The sequence below is a fragment of the Bombus huntii genome, chromosome 9 (genome assembly GCF_024542735.1).
Source record: "Bombus huntii isolate Logan2020A chromosome 9, iyBomHunt1.1, whole genome shotgun sequence".
In the NCBI taxonomy this organism is placed as follows: Eukaryota; Metazoa; Arthropoda; class Insecta; order Hymenoptera; family Apidae; genus Bombus; species Bombus huntii.
This window is the reverse complement of record NC_066246.1, coordinates 2,453,534-2,473,071: the sequence shown is the minus strand read 5'-3', so window position 1 is coordinate 2,473,071 and position 19,538 is coordinate 2,453,534. Positions and strand designations below refer to the sequence as shown.

Sequence of the window (19,538 nt, the reverse complement as noted above, 5' to 3'; positions counted from 1 at the left end):
CCGTGATCATTCGTCGACATTACAATTACTCACTCTAGTTGTAGCGGACCACGTCGAGCAGACACCAGTCTTTACGCGTTTTATTCACGCTCTCATACGCGGGAATTCTCGACTCGATCGCGTCGGTCTCGCTAGGTGCGCCATGCTTATTACCGCAATACCGTGACGCTGTTGAACTACATTTTCTACGTACTCCCTCGACTGATTCCTTTACTCCACTTTTTTCCTGCTTCTACTCTCTGCGTTCCTCGAATTGGTCGAATGAAAAAAAAAAAAAAAAGAAAGAGATCGATATCGCGGCGGAACGATGAATCTTCGCGATGAGAAATTCCTTCTGAGAAAGTGGATTTTACGAGATTTCTGTCTCTTCAATTCGTAAAAAAAAAAAAAGAATGTTCTTTACGTTGTTGGGTAGATTGTTCTTTACGCAGTCGAGCCTACGAACTTTATTCGGCGTTGCGTAATTCTGAAAAACGCGATATTTCTTCTTTTGAGAATTGTCCTTGCAACGATCTTCGTGCTTTTCATTTACTTTCATTTTTACCTTCATATCTTACTACGTATTTTATTATTTAGTATTCTGGGTTATTTATGGTATTTTTCGTTGATAACAATCAAGTAGCAGAGGAATTTACAAAATTGCACGGCAATTAAGGAAATGATTTTAACGAGCTGCCTTCCACTCGGAGTTCTTTAATCCTGCAATATTAATATGCACGCTATAGAAGAGCGATTTTATAATTCGAATGTAGTACATTTTAACGTAGATAATTGGAAGCATAGTTTAGTGAAAAATAGGTCAATGGAATGTTACGATACGGGCGTACAGTGTTTTACAGTATTATCGCGATAAATCTTCTTATATAGTTTCACTGCCTACGTTTCTTCTAAACTGCGTTCAAACTATACACCTTAAATATATATATATATATATATATATATATATATATATATATATATATATATATATATACTCTTGGAAAATCAAAATAAAAAATAAATCAAATTGACTTTATCGCCTTATCATGGAATAAATCAATTACTCGAATAGCTTTTATCCAAACACCGATTCCAATCATCGAAAATACTCAATTGAAAAAAAAAAATCGTTATCACGCGTCTTCGAAAATCCATAATTATCCCAAATACCATGGAACCGTTCCAACTTCCATTTCCTTCAAAATTCCAACGTCAAACTCAGTGACACGATTGCCTGATTCTCGAGTGGAATGAGCGGATCGACAACCACGAAAGACAACCACAAAGGGAATTGAAAATAATCACAGAAATAGCGATGGTCTGAGCGCCATCCGCAACAGACGATGCCGATGCATCGCGTGTACGCGCTCCATGTTGGTGGTCCCCGAAGAATCTGCATCATGTCCAATGACATTCCTCGAATCACCAAAGAACAAGCTGGCCAGCATGAAGAATCGAGCGCGAACGACCTCGTGGCCGAAATGTGACTCACGTGTCTCGACGGCGCGTTGATTTACGATGGCCCTTTGTTTCGAATTAATGGACAGACCAATGGAGGCGCGATTTGCAATCCGCGGACTTCGTACGTGTAACGTTCCCCGAGAACTTATCGCGCACTTTCTGCAAATCTATCTCCCACGAATCGCAGAAGCTATCTACGACTAACTGAACCTCTCCTGCAATGTGCATCGATGTGAAAGATGCCGATGGAGGTGGAAGCACAACTTTTTCTTATGGAACAGAATTTCGATCTTCTTTTTTTTTCTTCTTTTTGCTTATTAAAAGAAGGATCGTATCGAATAAAAATGTTAAGCGCGTAAGCACAAAGGGAATCGTTGGAACGGAGTGTCGTAAGGTACGGTCTGAGCGATCGAGAAACGTCGAAGAGTAAACGAGACGGTTTCCGGTAATTAAGTTGCTTAAATCGTTCATGGGAAATCAGTTGGAGATGTTCGAACTGGGACGAATATATAAAGAACATATGGAACGGTTCGTACTCGTATACATTAGAGGAAAATGCTTAAGAACCGTTTTAGAAACGTTTTAGAAAGAACGGTTTGGTAGCAGTTTATCGTCTCATCTACCTTTTTTGCGACGTGGATGAGTCTTGAATAGAAATTCATATGGAAATTTTGCTAGTCTCTACGGAACGGCTATGATAATGGGAGATATAAATGTGAATAGAGCGAATATTAGTATGAATTTCGAGGTGAATATTACTGCATGTGTGCGAGCATGGTTGCAGAAGATCCGTTTATAACCTTGACACCGGTGAAAACTTACACGTGAGATACGAATGCAAGGCCACGTGACATGATCGACGATTTTCCAGGTACATTTGTATGCATCGTGCACTCTATCTAATTGCAATCGGGAATCGAAAATGTGGTAGAAGCATGAGGCAGAGAACATTAAAGTATTACGAAGCTCTCATCTAAAGTTGCTTTTACCAACTATTGAGACGTCGGGATTGAAAATAACTGATATAATAAAAAAAAAAAAAAACAGGATAAAATATCGAATTATCGGAGATCTGCTAAATCGACAACGAGAAAGAAAGGGAAGGAAGAAACTACTCCGATTCTTCGAAACTGAACTTCTCCCCTGATAGATGCGATTAATCTTGCAATGTGTCTGCACGCGTTCCGATCCTCGCTGTTGGTCACCGATTACTCGATCAATTAACTCTGCAGGCCAACGATACGCTCGACAATTGCGAGCGAAGAAGACTTCGTCTCTGCCCAATCGGGTCGCCTCAATTTCGTGGCAACTTAACGCTTGGTAGCCTAATGAGGCTCGTTTAACGTGGCCCAGGCGAAACATATCCCATGATCGATGTTATAAATAACGATTTAGCGGAGATGAGGCGCGTCCTCAAACCGACGTACGTCACTTTTAATTAGCATCCGTTGCGTAACGTTTCAATTAAGCGGCGCTTTCCTAACAGCATCGTCTTTTCTTCTTTCTCGCGTACATAATGGGATGTCGCAAATGACGTTTGTCGGCCACCAACGCACAAGAATAGCGAAGAAATAGTAAATCAACGGGCCGTTAACGAGAATGGAGAACGTTGGAATCGGCTTCCATTGCCGGAGGATCAACGACCGTGTATACCTGTATATAATTCCGTCGGCCAAGGAAGTTCCGCACGGCGTAACGATCATGTAACAGCCGATTATTTCACGGGGCAGTCGAGCAAAGACCGGCGAATTAATTGTTACGCGAGTACCACCAACTTCACGTCCCGTTCTCCTGCCAACATTTGCATACACCTGTATAATCGTTATCCGAACGTTTAGTGCTGCAAGATTTTTTTTATAGACGGGACTCGTTCCCTTTTTTAAATGCACCTTTACATTGAGGAGATCAAGGGGTTTTCCGTGTTGCGAAAATAAATCGGGGTAATGGGAAACCTTCGTTAGCCTTTTTCTTCTTTTGAGGATATCGTTTTTCTGTTTTTATAATATATGAATCGACTAGAAGGCATCATTGACCGATTTTACACATCGAAACATGGAGAAAAATGACGATATTACAAATATCATTCTTCGAAAATCTACTTTGAAATTTATTATTATTCGTGTGTGTTATTTTCTTGAAAGATATATCTATGCAAATAGACTATTTCTTTTCTGAGACTTTCGACGCCGATCATGTATTTGGGTAATGAAACGAAGAAAAGACGAAGTTGATTAACTTGACTCCTGAGGGATTCGTATTATACGATCTTTCTTCGTATACGAGCCATATATTTGTTTCTACGGAAAAATGAAAATCGTGAGTAATTTAAATTCAATGCACACAGACGGAATTAGATTTCAACGCGGCATTTCATTACAGCTACTTCGTCGCAACGACAAAGTATAAAACCTTCCGTCGCTCGAATAGACCTACCTATTAACTTTATGACGCGATTGCGGTTAATTTGAAACGGCAAATTTCAATTTATTTGGAATTGTAGGTTGTACCATTTTCTCCCTTAATTGCTGATTCTATTTTTTCCTTCGGTGCGTGGAAACGATCAAACGTGTACAAATATTCATAAGCACGTTCCGTTCGTTCTGAAATTGCAAGAGAACTTCTCGCGCGTGACTTTTGCGTCGTCGCTCTAATTCAAACTGGTCTCGCCAGTTCATTTTAAGCCGCGTGTGCTCTGACAATTGTCATCGATCAAAAGTGAAAATATTAGCGCGTACATGCATATTAATCCCATAGTGGACACGACAAAAAGCAATGCATTAAATAGAGTGATCATTCCTTTGTTCCGGCAAGCTCTTACCCAAAACGTGGACAATCAAGCGTTTAGTTCGAGTCTGAATCTTAATGAATTTCATCGATCTAAGTTTTTCCTACAATGTTACGCTCCAACGGCTTAAAAGTTTCATAATAAATCTGGAAAATTTAGAAACGAATCGCTAGGAGGCAACGTATCTTCCAGCGGAGAAAGAAGAAAATTCCATAGAATTTTCCCTCGCCTAAGTGGAACAGTCGGACTTTTATCGATCTGATTCAAATCCAACCACGAAGACCGCCACGAGGAAGGCGCACGAGTGTTTCTTCTTTCGAGAACAATTAAAAACTCTTCGTTACACTCTCATACCACGAGTCAACGAGTCGGTCCATGGTTTTCCGATCAATCGCTATTTCGAGATGCCTTGAAATTGAATCTAACAGGCGAGAAGAAAGCCAGGCGTCACTTTGCAAGAAGAACAACGATCGTAAATTGCTCTCGATAAACGATTAACGACAATCAGCGAGTCAAGGTGGCCAAGCACATTGTAGCAATCACATTGACTTCGTAGCAGATGTTATCCGATTAAACCAAAAAAAGGTATGACCCATGAAATTTCAAGTACGACCTCGTGCGATAGTCACGAGAGCGACCACGCGCTATGCGAATTCCACCAATGCGTCAGAAAGTCAAACCGATTACACCAATTACAGCAGCCTGGCCGATCACCAAAAACCATGTGTAATAGGCTCAATAAATAACAAAGTAAAATTTTGAAAAAAAGAAAAAAGTAAAAGATCCATACTGTTTGTCCGAAGATCTCGCAAGATTCCATCTCGATCTTCGTTCAACTAACTCCAAACACTTTCAAACAGCTCTCACTTTACGAACGTTCCATCCAAATCCACTTTATTCCCACTTCAACCTCTCCAAACAACTTCAAACATTTCCAAACCTCTTAAAAGTTCCACTTGACGATGACATTGACGATGATCCAACAGGATCGTGAAACTAGTCTCTCAAACTAGCCGCGACTTATGTCACCATAGCTGTCTGTGTTTTTACTTTAATTTTTTAATCGTGTCACCCGAGCTGAAGAAAGCCAGATGGAGGCATATCGCGGGTAGAAGACGCGTCTTACCTGGCTACCAGGTGGACAGCGAATCGGAGCCGCCGGGCAGGGTACATTTACGAGGGTGCAAGCCTCAAGGAAGCGTCGGTAATCGGCATCGACGTGCCGCGGCGTCGGTCCGCGTCTTCGCGTGAGCACGAACGCGTCCTTACTGCCGCGGGGTTGGCCGGCTAAGCGGTTCGTCGAGGAAGCGAGGGTACGAGTTGGTCACTCGGGAGGCGCTGGCGCGATGACCAGGCATCGAGGGAACTTGATCGGCTATCAAGTGACTCGAACATCCAAAATTTAACTGGATAGCACGGTGAGAGATTAAATTGATTTTTGTTATATGCAAAAAGAGAGGCTTCGTGGTTGAGGTTCTTGGAATTAAGTTGTAATTTTACGAGTAGACTGCGGATTTTCACGCGTTTCTGAGAAATTTAAAGGTGCAACGATACATGGAATGCGCATAATATGTAAATGTATATCAAATGGATGGAGCAAGTATCTGTTAGGTCGTCCGAGAAGTTTCTTTCGTTTTATAAGCAAATAATGGATGCACAACATTTTCCGTTTTATGTTGTTTTATCGAATTACGTATGATCTATCAAAATGAAGATCACAACGTTCGACAGATTAGGTTTCGTGTTTGTATAAAGATGCGTCTGTAAAAGAAAGATATTTTTCCGACAACCTGATACTTAGGTTCCGTTTCTTTAATCGTATCGACACAAGAATATGAATTTGCATAAACATTCGCAGTCTATTCATGAGGATGAAATTTCGATACCTTTCGTATGGTTCTTCAGTGCTATAAACGCAGTTGCGTTTGACTTTGGATGAACGATGCAAGAAGAATGTAAGTTCGTAACGAAATTAAGGAAATACATCTGTATAGTATTGTCGTGTTATTCGACAACGTATATGCTTTGTTTTCTCAATAACGTTTTGCTCCTTATACTTTACTACGATGATGAATGAATGGTTGTAAGAATAATTGGCTGGTAATCAGTGGATCTTAGCATTTCGATACAGATATCTGTCCGTCGAGTAAAGTCCTTATCTACTTTGAATCACTTCACTCGATCAAGTGTGCTCTACCTTTGGAATTGCAGAGGAGGTGAACGTATTACGTATACTAATTTTAGCTTCTCGTAGGATTGTAAAAGGTTTGTTAAATGTATCAGTTAAAAGTATCAATGGTTCCTCGATCGTAGACAATAAAAGCAGCGTTCAAGCGTTCTTCCTGTTGAATAAAAGAAAAAATATACTTGAAGCTGTGTAGAGCGAAAGAAAAACGATAGGAAGCAGGATTGTTTCGAATTTTCTTACGTAATATCGATCGTCGAACAAACCGTAGTCTCTCCACCCACGCGCTGAATCGCGTACACCGCGAAAAGTGTTACAACACTTGTGCAGAATCGAATATATTGGCGAGGAACGCGTTATACGAGAGTATTCTATAACACGGCGAGGCAGGCGAGGCCGTTCATTCATTCATTTGGTCGAGCTAGGTCTGCTGGATCCAAATTATTGGAACATTAGCATGATTGAAGTAAGTTGGGCTCGGCCGGATCGCGTGATCGATTTTGTGCATGCGTCTTCTGCGACGCTTGAAAACCCGCGGTTGCGTCAAATTAACGCCGCTGGAATTTACATCGAGATCAGATTTATCAAATCCGTTCGAAGTAGAAATTGATATTATAACGACGACAAATGAAAACTCGAGTCTCGTCTATGTATAAACCAATGAACATTTAAATAAGAGTATTTAACGCGAATAAAACTATAAACGTGAAACGAAACGATATTATAAAAGAAATTCGATCGGTTTCGTTTTAAACATATTTTATTCGACTGTATATTTACAGTGTACATAATCATCGTCGCCACGTTACATACGGTACATCCGATTTCGAGTTAAATGGGTAACTGTTTACTACAGGATGTAATTCCGTGCAAGATTCAAAGCGATCAGTCCGTTTCAATGAAATCTCAGTTCATATCTGTACGCCTCGATCGTTGGCGTTAAAATGCATATTTAGCATTTTTATCCTTCGAAGGCTATCTTAGTCTTCCGGTCTTTTTCCTTATCAAAGTCCGAGGAATGCAACGAGGTAGTTGAGAAAATCCGAGATATCTCGTTATTCTTCCGACTGTTTTCCTATCGATACAGTACGCGGTGTTGTATCATCCGCGAAATGAATCCAAGCGAAAAGTACGCGCTGCTGCAAGCAACGCGCGAACAACGGCGCAATCCTGAACAAACGAGTCTTTGCTTTTTCGCCGACTCTTGCATCGGTACGTTCGTGTTGCAAAACCTTTGGCTTTTTTTATTTGATAACGTTTTATTGATTTGTTTACAGCTTTAAGTGGAAGCAGATGAAGAGGTTGAATTAGATAACTCCTTGTTTATTGTGCAGCGTATCGATAAAAGTTACATCAGACGTTCTTATTCAAAAGAATTATTTGGCAAACTTAAATCGATCAGATCTTTTATCCAGCTTTCTAATAATTATAATCTTACGAATATTCGAAGCACTGCATTTTTTTTCTTTTTTCTTTTTAAATATTCTTTCTATAATAACGATATTCGTTGGTTGCCTTCGTAAAGGGATGTTTCACTTGAGAAAAAATTGAAACCGACGGAAATATACTTGGCGACGTGTTCTCGATCGATATTTTCCATTGCTCTTTGAATATTCAGAACTTAAGCACCGATATACCGGTGACTCATGCACCCTCCTTAATTAATAGTCGTTAACTCAAAACGCGTTGCGTTTAACGAGTCACGATAAAAATCAATCGGCTTCACAGAACGCGCGAATTTTCGTTCGAATTTCATCGCCTCTGAAGCTTCTGCATAGGTGACCAGCCTAAAAATATGCAATCTTTGCGAGACTTATTTTTCATCTTGCTGTATCCTTACGTGTGTATAATAGATGATTAGATCTGCGCGTAGATTTGCAACGTTTTAACGTGTCGTTCGCGACACGATAGTTACTCCTAATTAATATTTTTTGAATGCACATCTTCGATCACTGCGTTATTGCACGTAACTTTCTATTCCATGCACGATAAATTTGTTGCATAAATATTTCGCAAATCGAAAATTAGGGAAAAACATTGCTTCGCAATTGATCGTAACATTCGTGTTTTCCAACTGAACACAATATATTACTTCGATAAAATTCGCGAACCGCAAGACTAGCAATTTTACTTAACTCTTTCACTGGGAAAAATTATTAACATATACAATCATTATTATAGTGGCCGTTAAATGTTTCTTCATAAAGCCACTTCGATTAGAATCTCCTTTCTTCGTGGTAGTTATAGTCGGGATAACGATCAGTTTATCGATATCCATAATAATTTACGAAAGTACGGTTTAAGGAAAGTACGGTTTCGAAGAAATTCTTTTCATTGGCATTAGAATGCTAAAAACTTGTAGAGCGAGTAGAAGTTTACGTCGTTTCTCTTCTCATTTGTTGAACTATTTTTTTTTTCTAGCTTTTATCGTTATACCTTTTCTTCTCTTTTTTCTTTTTTTTTTTTTTTTTTTTAAGTGGTCGGTTGTAATTCGACCAAAGTACAGCGAGCTTGGATTAACATCGAAATCGTGTAACGATCCAGTTTACTTTAATTATATGACTGCACTATTGTAATGGTTATCTTCTCGCAGAGATTTTAGGCATTTAAAATAAACGTGCAACGATACATACAACAAAAAATAGATACTTCTACTGATACTATGAAGTATTATGTTACGCGAAATATTAAAGAAGTACTAAACATAGTAGCTTCTTAACTTTGGTACCGTAATTACTCTTTAACACAGACGATAATCTCTGCGCGAAACGAACCTTTATTACGAAAACGTTTCCCTCGCGATTTTTACGAATCCATCCTGCGTGAACGCGGCCCAACGAAGTTCATAAAACGTTTCACGAATACATTTTATAGGAATTAAAACGATCACAATGTTACGCATTAACGCTGTGAAATACTACCGTCGTTACAGTGTTTGTCGTATCAAATGAATTTTAAAGGACCTCGTCTTGCAACGCGAAATATCCGCGTCATGTAGCTCTAATGATTGGAAGTATGTAGTATGCACTAATGTACCGCACTATGGATACATCGTTCCGACATTTTGATAACGAATTTTTGTTAAATATTGTCTCGTTTGAATACACGTGAACGCAATTCGTCCTATAATATTTAATCACAGTAACAAGAATAAAAGTTTAGACATCTAATTTAGTCGGGCTACGTTTTCGATTTCGATCGATCTATACAAAACTGTAGAGAATCAAAGGAGAAAAAGTAAGTGACAGTATCCATTGCATCGTCATTCGTAAAGCATTTCAATATCGAATTTACTTAGGAGAAAAAAAAAAAAAAAAAAGGAAAAGAACCCTATTTGATTTTTAACTAGTTTGAACTAAACTATACACCTACATAACTACAAAATAATTGGCTAATATAGCTGTTAAACAATAGCGTGTTCAGCAATGTTGCGTAATTGCAATATTATGAAATTGGACTTTTATTCACTAGACAGAAATATTGCTGTATTACCGTTACCTATACAAATTAAATAAATATAATTCTATATCTGCAGTGCTATATAGAATGTTTTACCCTAAGCTACTGTTCTTGGTACAGCCTTAGTTTCACGTAGTTACAAAAAATAATGCTCTGTTATCTTTAAAGGAACTCCCTGCTGAAATAGTAATAATTTGTTTGAAATATTTGCTGGAATACTTTACACTTTTGATCCCGTCTTATCGTAACTCCTTTGAAATCTCTTATGATCTTTCCTATATTTCTCGATCGTTAAATCTGCATTATCCGTGCTCGATAAGCTTAACGCGGCAGGATCTAAACTCGCTGCAAGTTTTAAATAAGTTTCCTCCATTTCTTTAGTGATCTTTACTTCGTAATCAAAATCCATAGGATTTGCTTTCTTCGAAATTTTAGGCAAAACTTTGTCCTCTTCCATTGGAACATCGAAAGATATTAAATCTTTCTCCTTTTCTATAAGAGAGTTATTTACAGCCAATGAAAAATTATTTACATCATTATTTAAATTTCCTTCTTCAAACTCTTGGACGTTCATCACTAAATCCTTGCATTTGTTTTCCAGTGAATTCTCGTATAGTTCTCGATTGTTTTCGATCGATTTGCACTTCGTGTGTGACTTGTCTAAATATGTTAACGAAAGACTTTTGTCCATTATATTTTCATTAGGCTTTAACTCCGTGTAATTTGACCCAGAATTATCCATGTGAACCGAGGATTGAACCCATTCAGCTACTCTTTGCAGTTGGTTATTGTCATGCAACAACATAGGAGTACTTTCTTCGCTACTGGTTGAAATTGTTCTTTCAGATCCAGACCGAGACAATTTCTTCGAATGAACTAAAGCGGTATTTGGTTTATTATTTCCACTAGTGTATAATACAGTTTTATAATGTCCAGCATTATCTAAGAGAATATTCTTCGATCCAGGTGTTACCCTTACGAGACAATTCCTTGGACCAGTTATTCTGTTCTGAGTATTAGATTTCAAATTACTAACATTATGCAAACGCAGTCCAGTTAATTGAGCGACATCACTAGAGCTACTGGAAGGATCGGAAGTTGAAATTACAATACTATCGCTACTAAAACTTGGGCTGGTGGCTACTTCCACTTGTCCAGAATCATTCTGTTGTGTAACGCTATCAATATTCTTGACTTCTATTAAAGTTAATTGCGTCGGATGATGAGTTTCTTGAGCTGATCTATCATTTTTCCAGATCCTGTCGTTAATTATATCGATCTCCATGTCACTGTTAACTTTGTCCTTACTTTCTTTCGTTTTATTCTGTGACTTTAATTTCGTCCACTCGTTTTTCCATAATCTATCATTAATAATATCAACCTGACTCGGTTCTTTTCTATCAAAGTAGTTTTTATAATTTTCAGGAACTATGTGACTACAATTAGAAGATTCCTTGTCTAATTTATTCCAAGAATACGAACTGAATTTGCCATCGATTTGTAACTCACACTTTTTATTCAGTTTCGTTTGCTTTCCTTTATCGATATTTATTTTACCATTAACGCATGTATCGCCTGTTTTGTGAGTTATCATCTGTTTAATCGTGTTCTCGTTCTGATTTTGAAATACACTTTGGTGTTGCGGATCGCTACGGCGTATTGAATTTTTCTTATTAAAATTAACTTTCATATTAACATTTACACGACCATCTTCCTTTAAACCGTCTATAATTTTAGCATTCCTACTTAAAAATTTGTCTCTTGTGGATAGCTGTTGGTGATTACTAATCTTTGTACAATTGTTCTGATAGTGTACTTTACTGCTAACGCTTTCATTTCCTTCGTGGTAAACTACATGCACCAAAGAGTTTTGACTGCCTTTGTTTTGGCAACTTTTGTCGATATTTTTCAAATTATCAGAGTGTTCCTCTATATTTTGTGCATAGTTCATTGTACATTCATTACAAGAAAAAACATTTGGCATATTAGTTTGTGTTTCAGCATCAACCATTAAAATACTTCTGTGACAAGTACATGTGTCACAATGTTTGCCAAATACTCTCTCTTTCTCTCGATCTTCTAAAACTTTTGCCATTATTGCTGCAGAGACGACATCCACTGGTGGCTTGGATTCATCTGTATCATCATCGCTATTGTTTTCAACTACAGGCTTAGTTACATTATATACCATTGCTGTTGGGGGAAACGTTGAAATCGGTACTGTAATACTTTTCATGTCAGCAGGTGCAGTATCATTGGAATGTTTCTTTTGTGCAATATATGTCCTAACTTTGGCTTGTACCTCGGAGGGCAGCTGAAATAAATTGATTTTTAAATATTTTTTTCATATTTGAAATTAACTATTTCACAGTGTAATAAGTATAACTTACAGAATCATATTTTTGTCCGACAAAATTAGAAGGTTTACACTGAAGAAGTTGTATTGCCAAATTTACATCATTCCGATATTTTTCCTAAAATAAGATATTATTTACAGCACCTTTATTCATAATACATTCTAAAGGAACCATCAAAATTTTGTACTTAAAACATACATTATCTTGGGTTAGACGATGTATTGTGTAATTTGCATCGGCTAATCTATGAGATAAAGTTGCAATATCCTTAGTAAATGCACTTTTCTCTGTTTCACATTTATCTACAATCCTTAATAATTTATCCTCAAGATTTTGATTTACTTTCTGAACACGTTTGTGAGCTTCGTGTAATCTTGAATACTTCTCTTGCCAAATTAAAAGTTCCTCCTTCATGGAAGCTAGTTCTCCATTTGGAAACTTATCAGCTTCGTTTAGGAATTGTGTCTCCATTGTTACAATGTGATTATCTTTTTCCACTAAACGTTGGCGCAAATTTTCTATTTCTACATGTAAGTGCATTTCTCCATGTTGCTGATCATTTTGATCGCAGCTCACACATTTGCACCCACATTCCTGAAATGGATAATTGGCAAAAATAATGTTCACATATGGTACTTAATAATACTATTATAAAAAAGAGATTAAAGATCAATTAAGTATACCTGAATACTAATTACACTTAAGTATTACAAATTTATTTTTTCCTAACTGTAACTATGTTATTAGTTATTATTTGTTTGATTAAAATCAATACTGATAAAAATTTTAAGATTTGATAATTTAATCATATGGTTTTATCCAAATATTAATTATTATTACATATGTGTAATATCTAGTTTCTATTAACATACATACCTTACATTTTTCAGCCATCATGTAATGTACAAATTATATTAAAAACACTGAAAAAATATTTATGAATAGCGAGACTTCGAAATTGGAGCCTCATAACCCTGTCGTTTAATTCGAACAGAAATATGGATAGTTTGTACACGTTCCAACGTAATTTATTTTCCTATAACATAGTCAACTACTATGGCAAACTATGTGATAAGAGTCGTTTTTATGAAACAACTAATGTTTAATAAAATATCGTTGCGATTAGCTTCGAAATGACAGATTGCAAAGTTCTCTGTCGTCTGCCACACATCTAACACATCAAAGTAATTTAATCGTCAACTTCAAGTAACTAAGTTACAGATGTTTTTAATTGTCTTTATGGCGCTACTACATTACTTTCACTACTTTTTATAATGTATCATAAATTTATTTGAAGAAAAGAAAACAGTTATCGAATGAATAGGAAAATTCAAAGAGATATTTCCAATAATGAAAATCGTACTTAACAAACTATTTATGAATAACCAATAGAACAACTCAGAAAACATACACATTTCTTATTGGATGTCAAGATATAGCCATCTTATCTATTGAATAAACGCGGAAAAATAATAGAGATTAATGCAATTTTTTAAACTTAGTAGTTTTTGCCTGTACCTGAAATATATACGTTGGAAGTATTAATAAAATGGATTTTGAAAAATAAGAGACATTTAATTTGCAGAAATATTTATTAAGTGTTTGTTATATCTCATATATAATGTTTGTAATCATACAAATGTTAATGATAATAATATAACAATATGTTTCGTATAATATTCGAAAAAATAACAGACGTTACAAAATATTATTTTCTCATTTACAAAAAAATGCATTGTGTAATTTTAAATCGGCATTAAACAAAAACCAAAAATTAATAAAGACGAAATGAAAAGAATTTCTATTTCATTATATCCGAAAAGCCAACACATTACCTATAAAATAATAGAGTAAAAATTAATTTCTAATTAATAATACGGTTTTATTATGATTCCTTATGTTTTTCTAGTACAGATACGAATCTTCCTAGAATATTTTGAAATTTCATTCATTATTGATTAATAATTTTAGAAATTTTGACTGTAATGGTAAAAGTAAAGAGGTTGTACAATTAATGATGTATAAGTATTTTGCTTGAATGTCTAATATAGTTTTTATTAGATAACACGAAACAAAATATTGAACAGATATATATATTTAAAGTTATGAAAAAATGCGAAGATCAATGTGGTTGTAGAACAGGATTATAATTATCATTGCATAATTATGCAAGAAGTAGATTTATAACATATGACACAGCAGTGATAGAATATATGCATATGTTTATATAGTGCCTTACCCTACAATCGAAATGATCCAAACATTAAAGCCTAATATCAAACCTGTTTTCCTTCTTGGATACATTGTTTCTACACGATTGTAAAGTACAGTCTCATAGACGATAATAGAATGTACAACAATGAAATGTTAAAATTTTTCTCTAGGTATTGAATATACAAAAAAAAAGTATTTCAAATTGAAATCTTCGATTTTTTCTTTAATATTGTGTAAATTTCTTTTGTTTTTTTTTTTTTTTTTAACAATCTGAAGAACTTCAATTTTTTACGCCAAAGCACTATATTCACTTGTCAATGTTAATGCCTAGCTATAATGTATTTACTTAAGAAGATACAGATATAAAAGAATTTTTTATATAAAAGGGAATATTTTTTTGCCTAAAATCTTTGTAATTTTTTTTTTCTTGTCAAGAATGCAAATGTACATTAATACTACGTGTTTTATCACATGTTAGTTGAATATAGATTTTTTATCAAAAAATTGTTTCTGAATATTTTCTATTATTTGAATATGTTTATTGTATGGAGCATAAAGTGTATCTTTTCTTTTTTTTTTTTTAATATATGAACACAATTAAAAAGTTTGGAACATTTCAAATGTTGAGCATCATATATATTAATAAAAGAATATGTCCGAATGCAACATTGCTTAACTCTACATATACATTATAATATCTATATAGAATTTTTATACCTTTCATAACAACAAAATGACTCTTCTGAATAAGTTTTAACAAATTGAACACAAGAATCACCTACAATACAGCAAATTTCATGCATATATTAAACAATGCTAAATGTTGAACATGAAAGTTGCAAAATTTATACTACATATTTGATTAAAATTCCTTAACACAGTCTGCTCAATAATATTCATGTTGTATCTGGTTATATCTTTAGAAATTTATCTAAGAGCACTAAATGTATCTAGCAACAATATTCAAATTTGTGTCATCAAATAGATTTATATTATGTAGTGGATAATAATACCTATCCTATCTGATTTAAATTTTTCACATTTCCGTCAATTTTGTGTTTTAGAATATAAACGAAAAGTTCATAAAATGATTTAACCATATAAATTAATGTACTAATAAAATACACTGCATACTGCATTTTACATACAATGTTAATTCACTCTTAAAAGTAATTCTCACATTAAAATTGCATAAATAAAGTGAAAGTTACCTTTATGAATAACTCTATGTTACAACATAAATTGAACAAAATTGCATACTTTAAATATGTATGATATTAAAACGTTCGCGTATGTGTGAAAGGTTCAAAAACCAAACACTAGTAGTGTTTAAATATAAAAATTAAAGAATATTATTTTGTTACATCTATAAATATAGTAATATGTACATTTACACAAATATATCTGAATGAAACAATTGTAGGTAAACAGCGAGATGCAAAAATAGTAAACTATTGTAACACTCAAAATACTGTATGAAGTAATAATTAGGAGGCTTATTTATTTGATTTGGTTTTTGAGTCCTTCATACATAGATAATTCCCAAATATGAATCAAACATATATTTATGTTGTTAACAAAGCAAGAGCATAAATTACTATGATGTTATCAATTGTCTACAATATACAAGAATTGAATTGAATGTACACATTTGCATTAGTATGATAGAATTAAAGTTCCAACTGTGATAAGCTATAGATCTACTAACATCGATGATGTATATTCTTAAATGCTAAGTTTTAGTAGTTTTACTTAAAAGCAATAAGCTCAATATATTTTCATGTAGAGCATGATTAAAATAAATCATCATTTTTGTAAGTGTACGTTAATTATGAAATTCATGCACTTGTTAATAATCTTCTAACATAAATGATTATTAATAGAATCTCTACTGGAGGCAGTATGTATTATATAACAGGTATGATGTGCCTTTAAAGCGAAAATATACTAAATTTCTTTGCACCGCAGACCTGCAAATTCTGAAGCGACATTGTTTCTCTCTGTTTGTTAACGCAATATAATAATATACAGTAAAAGTTGATTTGAACTTGTCAAACGTCATTCTCAAATCAGTGTTACTAGAATTTCAAAGCTTACATGTTTTGTCAATATTGTTATAGAGTATTACTATCTTAACAAGTTGATAGATCATATTTTCTAAATTCTCTATTTTTTCTTTGCTATAACAATACTGAAAAATAAGGCGAACTTTGAAGCTCCAGTTATCGTGAATACACTACATATATACACATGACAGAAAAGAATTTCCTTTGAAACTCTTTATCTCTATTACATGACAGAATTTCAAATATGAAATGTTATTTAATGAACTGAGATCGCCTGTATAAGGCATTAAAATTTATTACATATAATTTAAAGAAGAATTGTATTCAATTTAAGAAATTCACTTAAAATCAATACTGCTTCCTCTCGAAATACCTACAATCTATCTCCTACTAAATCCTTTTTTCGAGGATTAATCAGAAAGAGTGCCACAAGTGATATGACATTTATCTTTTTTACGTCTTACACACCAATGACTTAATTCATTATAATTAAATTCTGCCTAATCTAATCTTTTACAAGCAACCTTGCATCCGGAATTAAACATCTATCATTCAATTAATTATTTATGTATAACATGTAATAATGCAACATTTCTCATCATAAAAAATCGTAAGCCTTAGTCGTAATTCGAACAAGGTCATTTGTAATTACAGAATGGATAATTCTCGTCATTGAAATGTTAATAAACCTGTTCCTAATACAAAGACGTTCATATTGAAATGTAAATAATAGTCTTACTAATAACAATATATTTTTAGAATTGCTATAAATGTCATGTAGTTTTACATCAAAACATAAAATTTTTAAATTGGTAAAAAAATGTTGTAATCTTATTTATAAAAAGGAACAGATTTCTTAACTACTTTCATAAGGAGGGATTCTTTATACTTTAAGAGCAGCTTTGGGAGACCAATGATGGAACCGGGTAGGTCCTGTAGGGTAGGATGGTGGATGAATCCATTTGTTTCCTCTGTGACCCATAAAAGGAGGTGGAGATGGACCACCCAAAAAATGAGGAGGCATAATGTTATACCATGGTTGACTTATTGGATGAGGACCATAGCCCATACTGAAGGAGTGACCAAACCAGGAACGGTTTCTATTTAGGTGCAATCTCGGGCTGTTTAGATTGCGTTTCCTACCTGTACCATTATTGCTATGCTGTTGATTTTGATTAGCAGAGCTTAGTGGTTTTGATTTTTGTTGCTGATCTGTATTACTAGTCAAAGGGGATTTCTGTAAGACATAAAAATATATTATTTCTTATTTAATTTTTTTAATTACTTTTCTTATCTCTTATTATTAAGAGAAAAAAATATAGATATGTACATAGGAACATATATTAACCTGTATCTTAGTCGGCCCCTCAGATTGTTTATTTTCCTTTTCTAATCCTTCATTTCCTTGAAAAATTGGTACAGTATTTTCCTTATCGTCAAATGATGCCAATGTACAATATGACCCTTTGCTCTCTCCAAATCGGCAGCAAACTTCATTGGGATCAACCCAAAGCGTTAATTCTACTGGTAATGATAGATCTTCGTATTTTACTCCAGCAGCATTGGCAGCACTCTCCAAAGTTGCATCCCTCCGATTATGACCATTTACACGAATACAACGATAACCTTGGCCTTTGAATGGCTTGTCAGGAAACCAATGATTTTTAAAACGTTCCGTCAACAATTCCACCAAACGTCGTTTAAAACATTCCAATTGATCAGGACTAAATTTTTCGTTTTTTTCTATCAGCTGTACTAAGAATAGTACTGCTGCAGTAATCTCGTTGCGCATGTTGTCTTTGTCGTGTACCAAGTTTATAATTTGCAGATGAAATTCTCCTTTGATGCTGTGATACAATATTCTTGAAAACTAAAGTATCATTTGCTGAAGCTGATGTGGAGCACATAGAGCCCTTCTGCACCGCAGCAATGCCTAAATTTTGTATGATCTATGATGTTTTTCTTTTATTTTTGTTTGGAAAACAGCTTTTGCTAAGCTATTTTAATGTTACTTTCACATGCGCAGTTTATTCCAATTATTTTTTATTATTCCTACCTGAAATTACATAAAAGATTATTAATAACAAATCATTCAAAAGTTCAATGTTTTATAAGTTTATATCCACTTATATTCTATAAAACTAAGCTCACATATGTGTCTATAAAAATCTTGTTTGTTTGTTTTTCTAATGGCCAAATGGGAAAAAACATTTAAACAAGTAAATTTTGATTATATTAAGTACACATGACTTGTTGCATTATATTATAGATATGTATATAGACACACAAAACGACTGATTTCGTTTCACAGTAGAACTACACAACAATATGTTATGAGTATTAATTAGGTTATGAACCATAATAACTCAGGTTAGGAAAATCATTTAAAGAAACAATATTGACGAATTACACCGCAATCACGACGATTAATAATCAGAAACAAGGCAAACGGCACCATTGTAAGGTACATCAAATTTGAAAAAACGATTGTTTCGAAATAATGAGCACAACGAATTATGCCAGCTCATTCTTGTCGTACCAGGTCGTGCCGTGAGCGATTGTTCCTGAAATACCACAACTCACAGTCTTGGTGATTATTTATTTATCATAATATTTCACTGCTGCCGCGTATACTTTCGTTTGATATACATAAAGATTTAGTACTAATATTAAATTGACCTCTTACAATTCAGTGATGAAAATTCCGTGTTTCTGGTGAAACTACTACGTCTTCTCTCTCTTTAAATAAACGTACTCGACCCAACACGTGTTACGTTGCATCAATGTCCATGAAGTATGTAAAAAAATATAGACCTTCGATAGTTGCTCCTATTTGTAATATTACAGATATAGAAAAATAATTTTAAAAACATCAGATTATAACTTACACTCTTAATATAAGATCCTAAGACAGGATCCTATATGTTTTGAAAGAAATTTAATTTATATAAAAAGTGATTTGTCTTCATTAATTCGTGTATAGATTTGGGATTGTTAATTTCAGTTCTTAAAGATTTTTTATACAGAAACTA

The 19,538-nt window shown here is 34.4% G+C and overlaps 3 protein-coding genes across 10 annotated transcripts in view; all 3 read right to left on the bottom strand.

Annotated features, from left to right (window-relative positions):
- LOC126869188 (protein stum) overlaps positions 1-8,706 on the bottom strand; it is a 37,683-nt gene extending 28,977 nt beyond the window's left edge. For 2 of the 4 annotated variants that reach the window (XM_050625412.1, XM_050625410.1), the window contains exons 1-3: positions 6,654-8,706; positions 6,112-6,567; positions 5,352-5,631 (exon numbers count right to left, since the gene is read on the bottom strand). Coding sequence is in view for 1 of the 4 variants with exons in the window: in XM_050625413.1 (XP_050481370.1) it covers positions 1,285-1,393 (109 nt within the window). In the remaining 3 variants the exon portion in view is untranslated. Of the gene's footprint in view, positions 1-1,284; positions 1,855-5,351; positions 5,771-6,111; positions 6,568-6,653 lie in introns of those variants that run through there. The other 2 variants (XM_050625411.1, XM_050625413.1) reach the window with 2 other exon arrangements.
- Positions 8,707-8,847: 141 nt separating this feature from the next.
- LOC126869189 (uncharacterized) lies at positions 8,848-13,590 on the bottom strand. The gene is made up of 4 exons (XM_050625414.1): positions 13,103-13,590; positions 12,425-12,820; positions 12,260-12,343; positions 8,848-12,183 (listed from the first exon to the last, which is right to left on the bottom strand). Exons 1-4 carry the CDS (start codon positions 13,121-13,123, stop codon positions 10,090-10,092), a joined length of 2,595 nt encoding a protein of 864 aa, XP_050481371.1. The 5' UTR covers positions 13,124-13,590; the 3' UTR covers positions 8,848-10,089.
- Positions 13,591-14,083: 493 nt separating this feature from the next.
- LOC126869199 (maternal B9.15 protein-like) lies at positions 14,084-19,351 on the bottom strand. 5 transcript variants are annotated; one of them, XM_050625428.1, is made up of 3 exons: positions 19,193-19,351; positions 17,855-18,562; positions 14,084-17,743 (listed from the first exon to the last, which is right to left on the bottom strand). In XM_050625428.1, exons 2-3 carry the CDS (start codon positions 18,296-18,298, stop codon positions 17,390-17,392), a joined length of 798 nt encoding a protein of 265 aa, XP_050481385.1. In that variant the 5' UTR covers positions 18,299-18,562; positions 19,193-19,351; the 3' UTR covers positions 14,084-17,389. The 5 variants fall into 5 exon arrangements, with proteins under 5 accessions (XP_050481385.1, XP_050481389.1, XP_050481386.1 ...); XM_050625432.1 differs by having other exon boundaries at positions 19,186-19,307; XM_050625429.1 differs by having other exon boundaries at positions 19,046-19,289.
- Positions 19,352-19,538: the final 187 nt, after the last annotated feature.

Coding starts and splice junctions, on each gene's coding strand:
- LOC126869189 (XM_050625414.1), bottom strand. CDS start 13,123: ATGATGGCTGAAAAATGTAAG. Junction 12,821..13,102: donor TGATGGCTGAAAAATGTAAG/GTATGTATGTTA, acceptor TATCCATTTCAG/GAATGTGGGTGCAAATGTGT. Junction 12,344..12,424: donor ATCGTCTAACCCAAGATAAT/GTATGTTTTAAG, acceptor ATCTTATTTTAG/GAAAAATATCGGAATGATGT.
- LOC126869199 (XM_050625428.1), bottom strand. CDS start 18,298: ATGCGCAACGAGATTACTGCAGCAGTACTATTCTTAGTACAGCTGATA. Junction 17,744..17,854: donor AGGGGCCGACTAAGATACAG/GTTAATATATGT, acceptor TATGTCTTACAG/AAATCCCCTTTGACTAGTAA.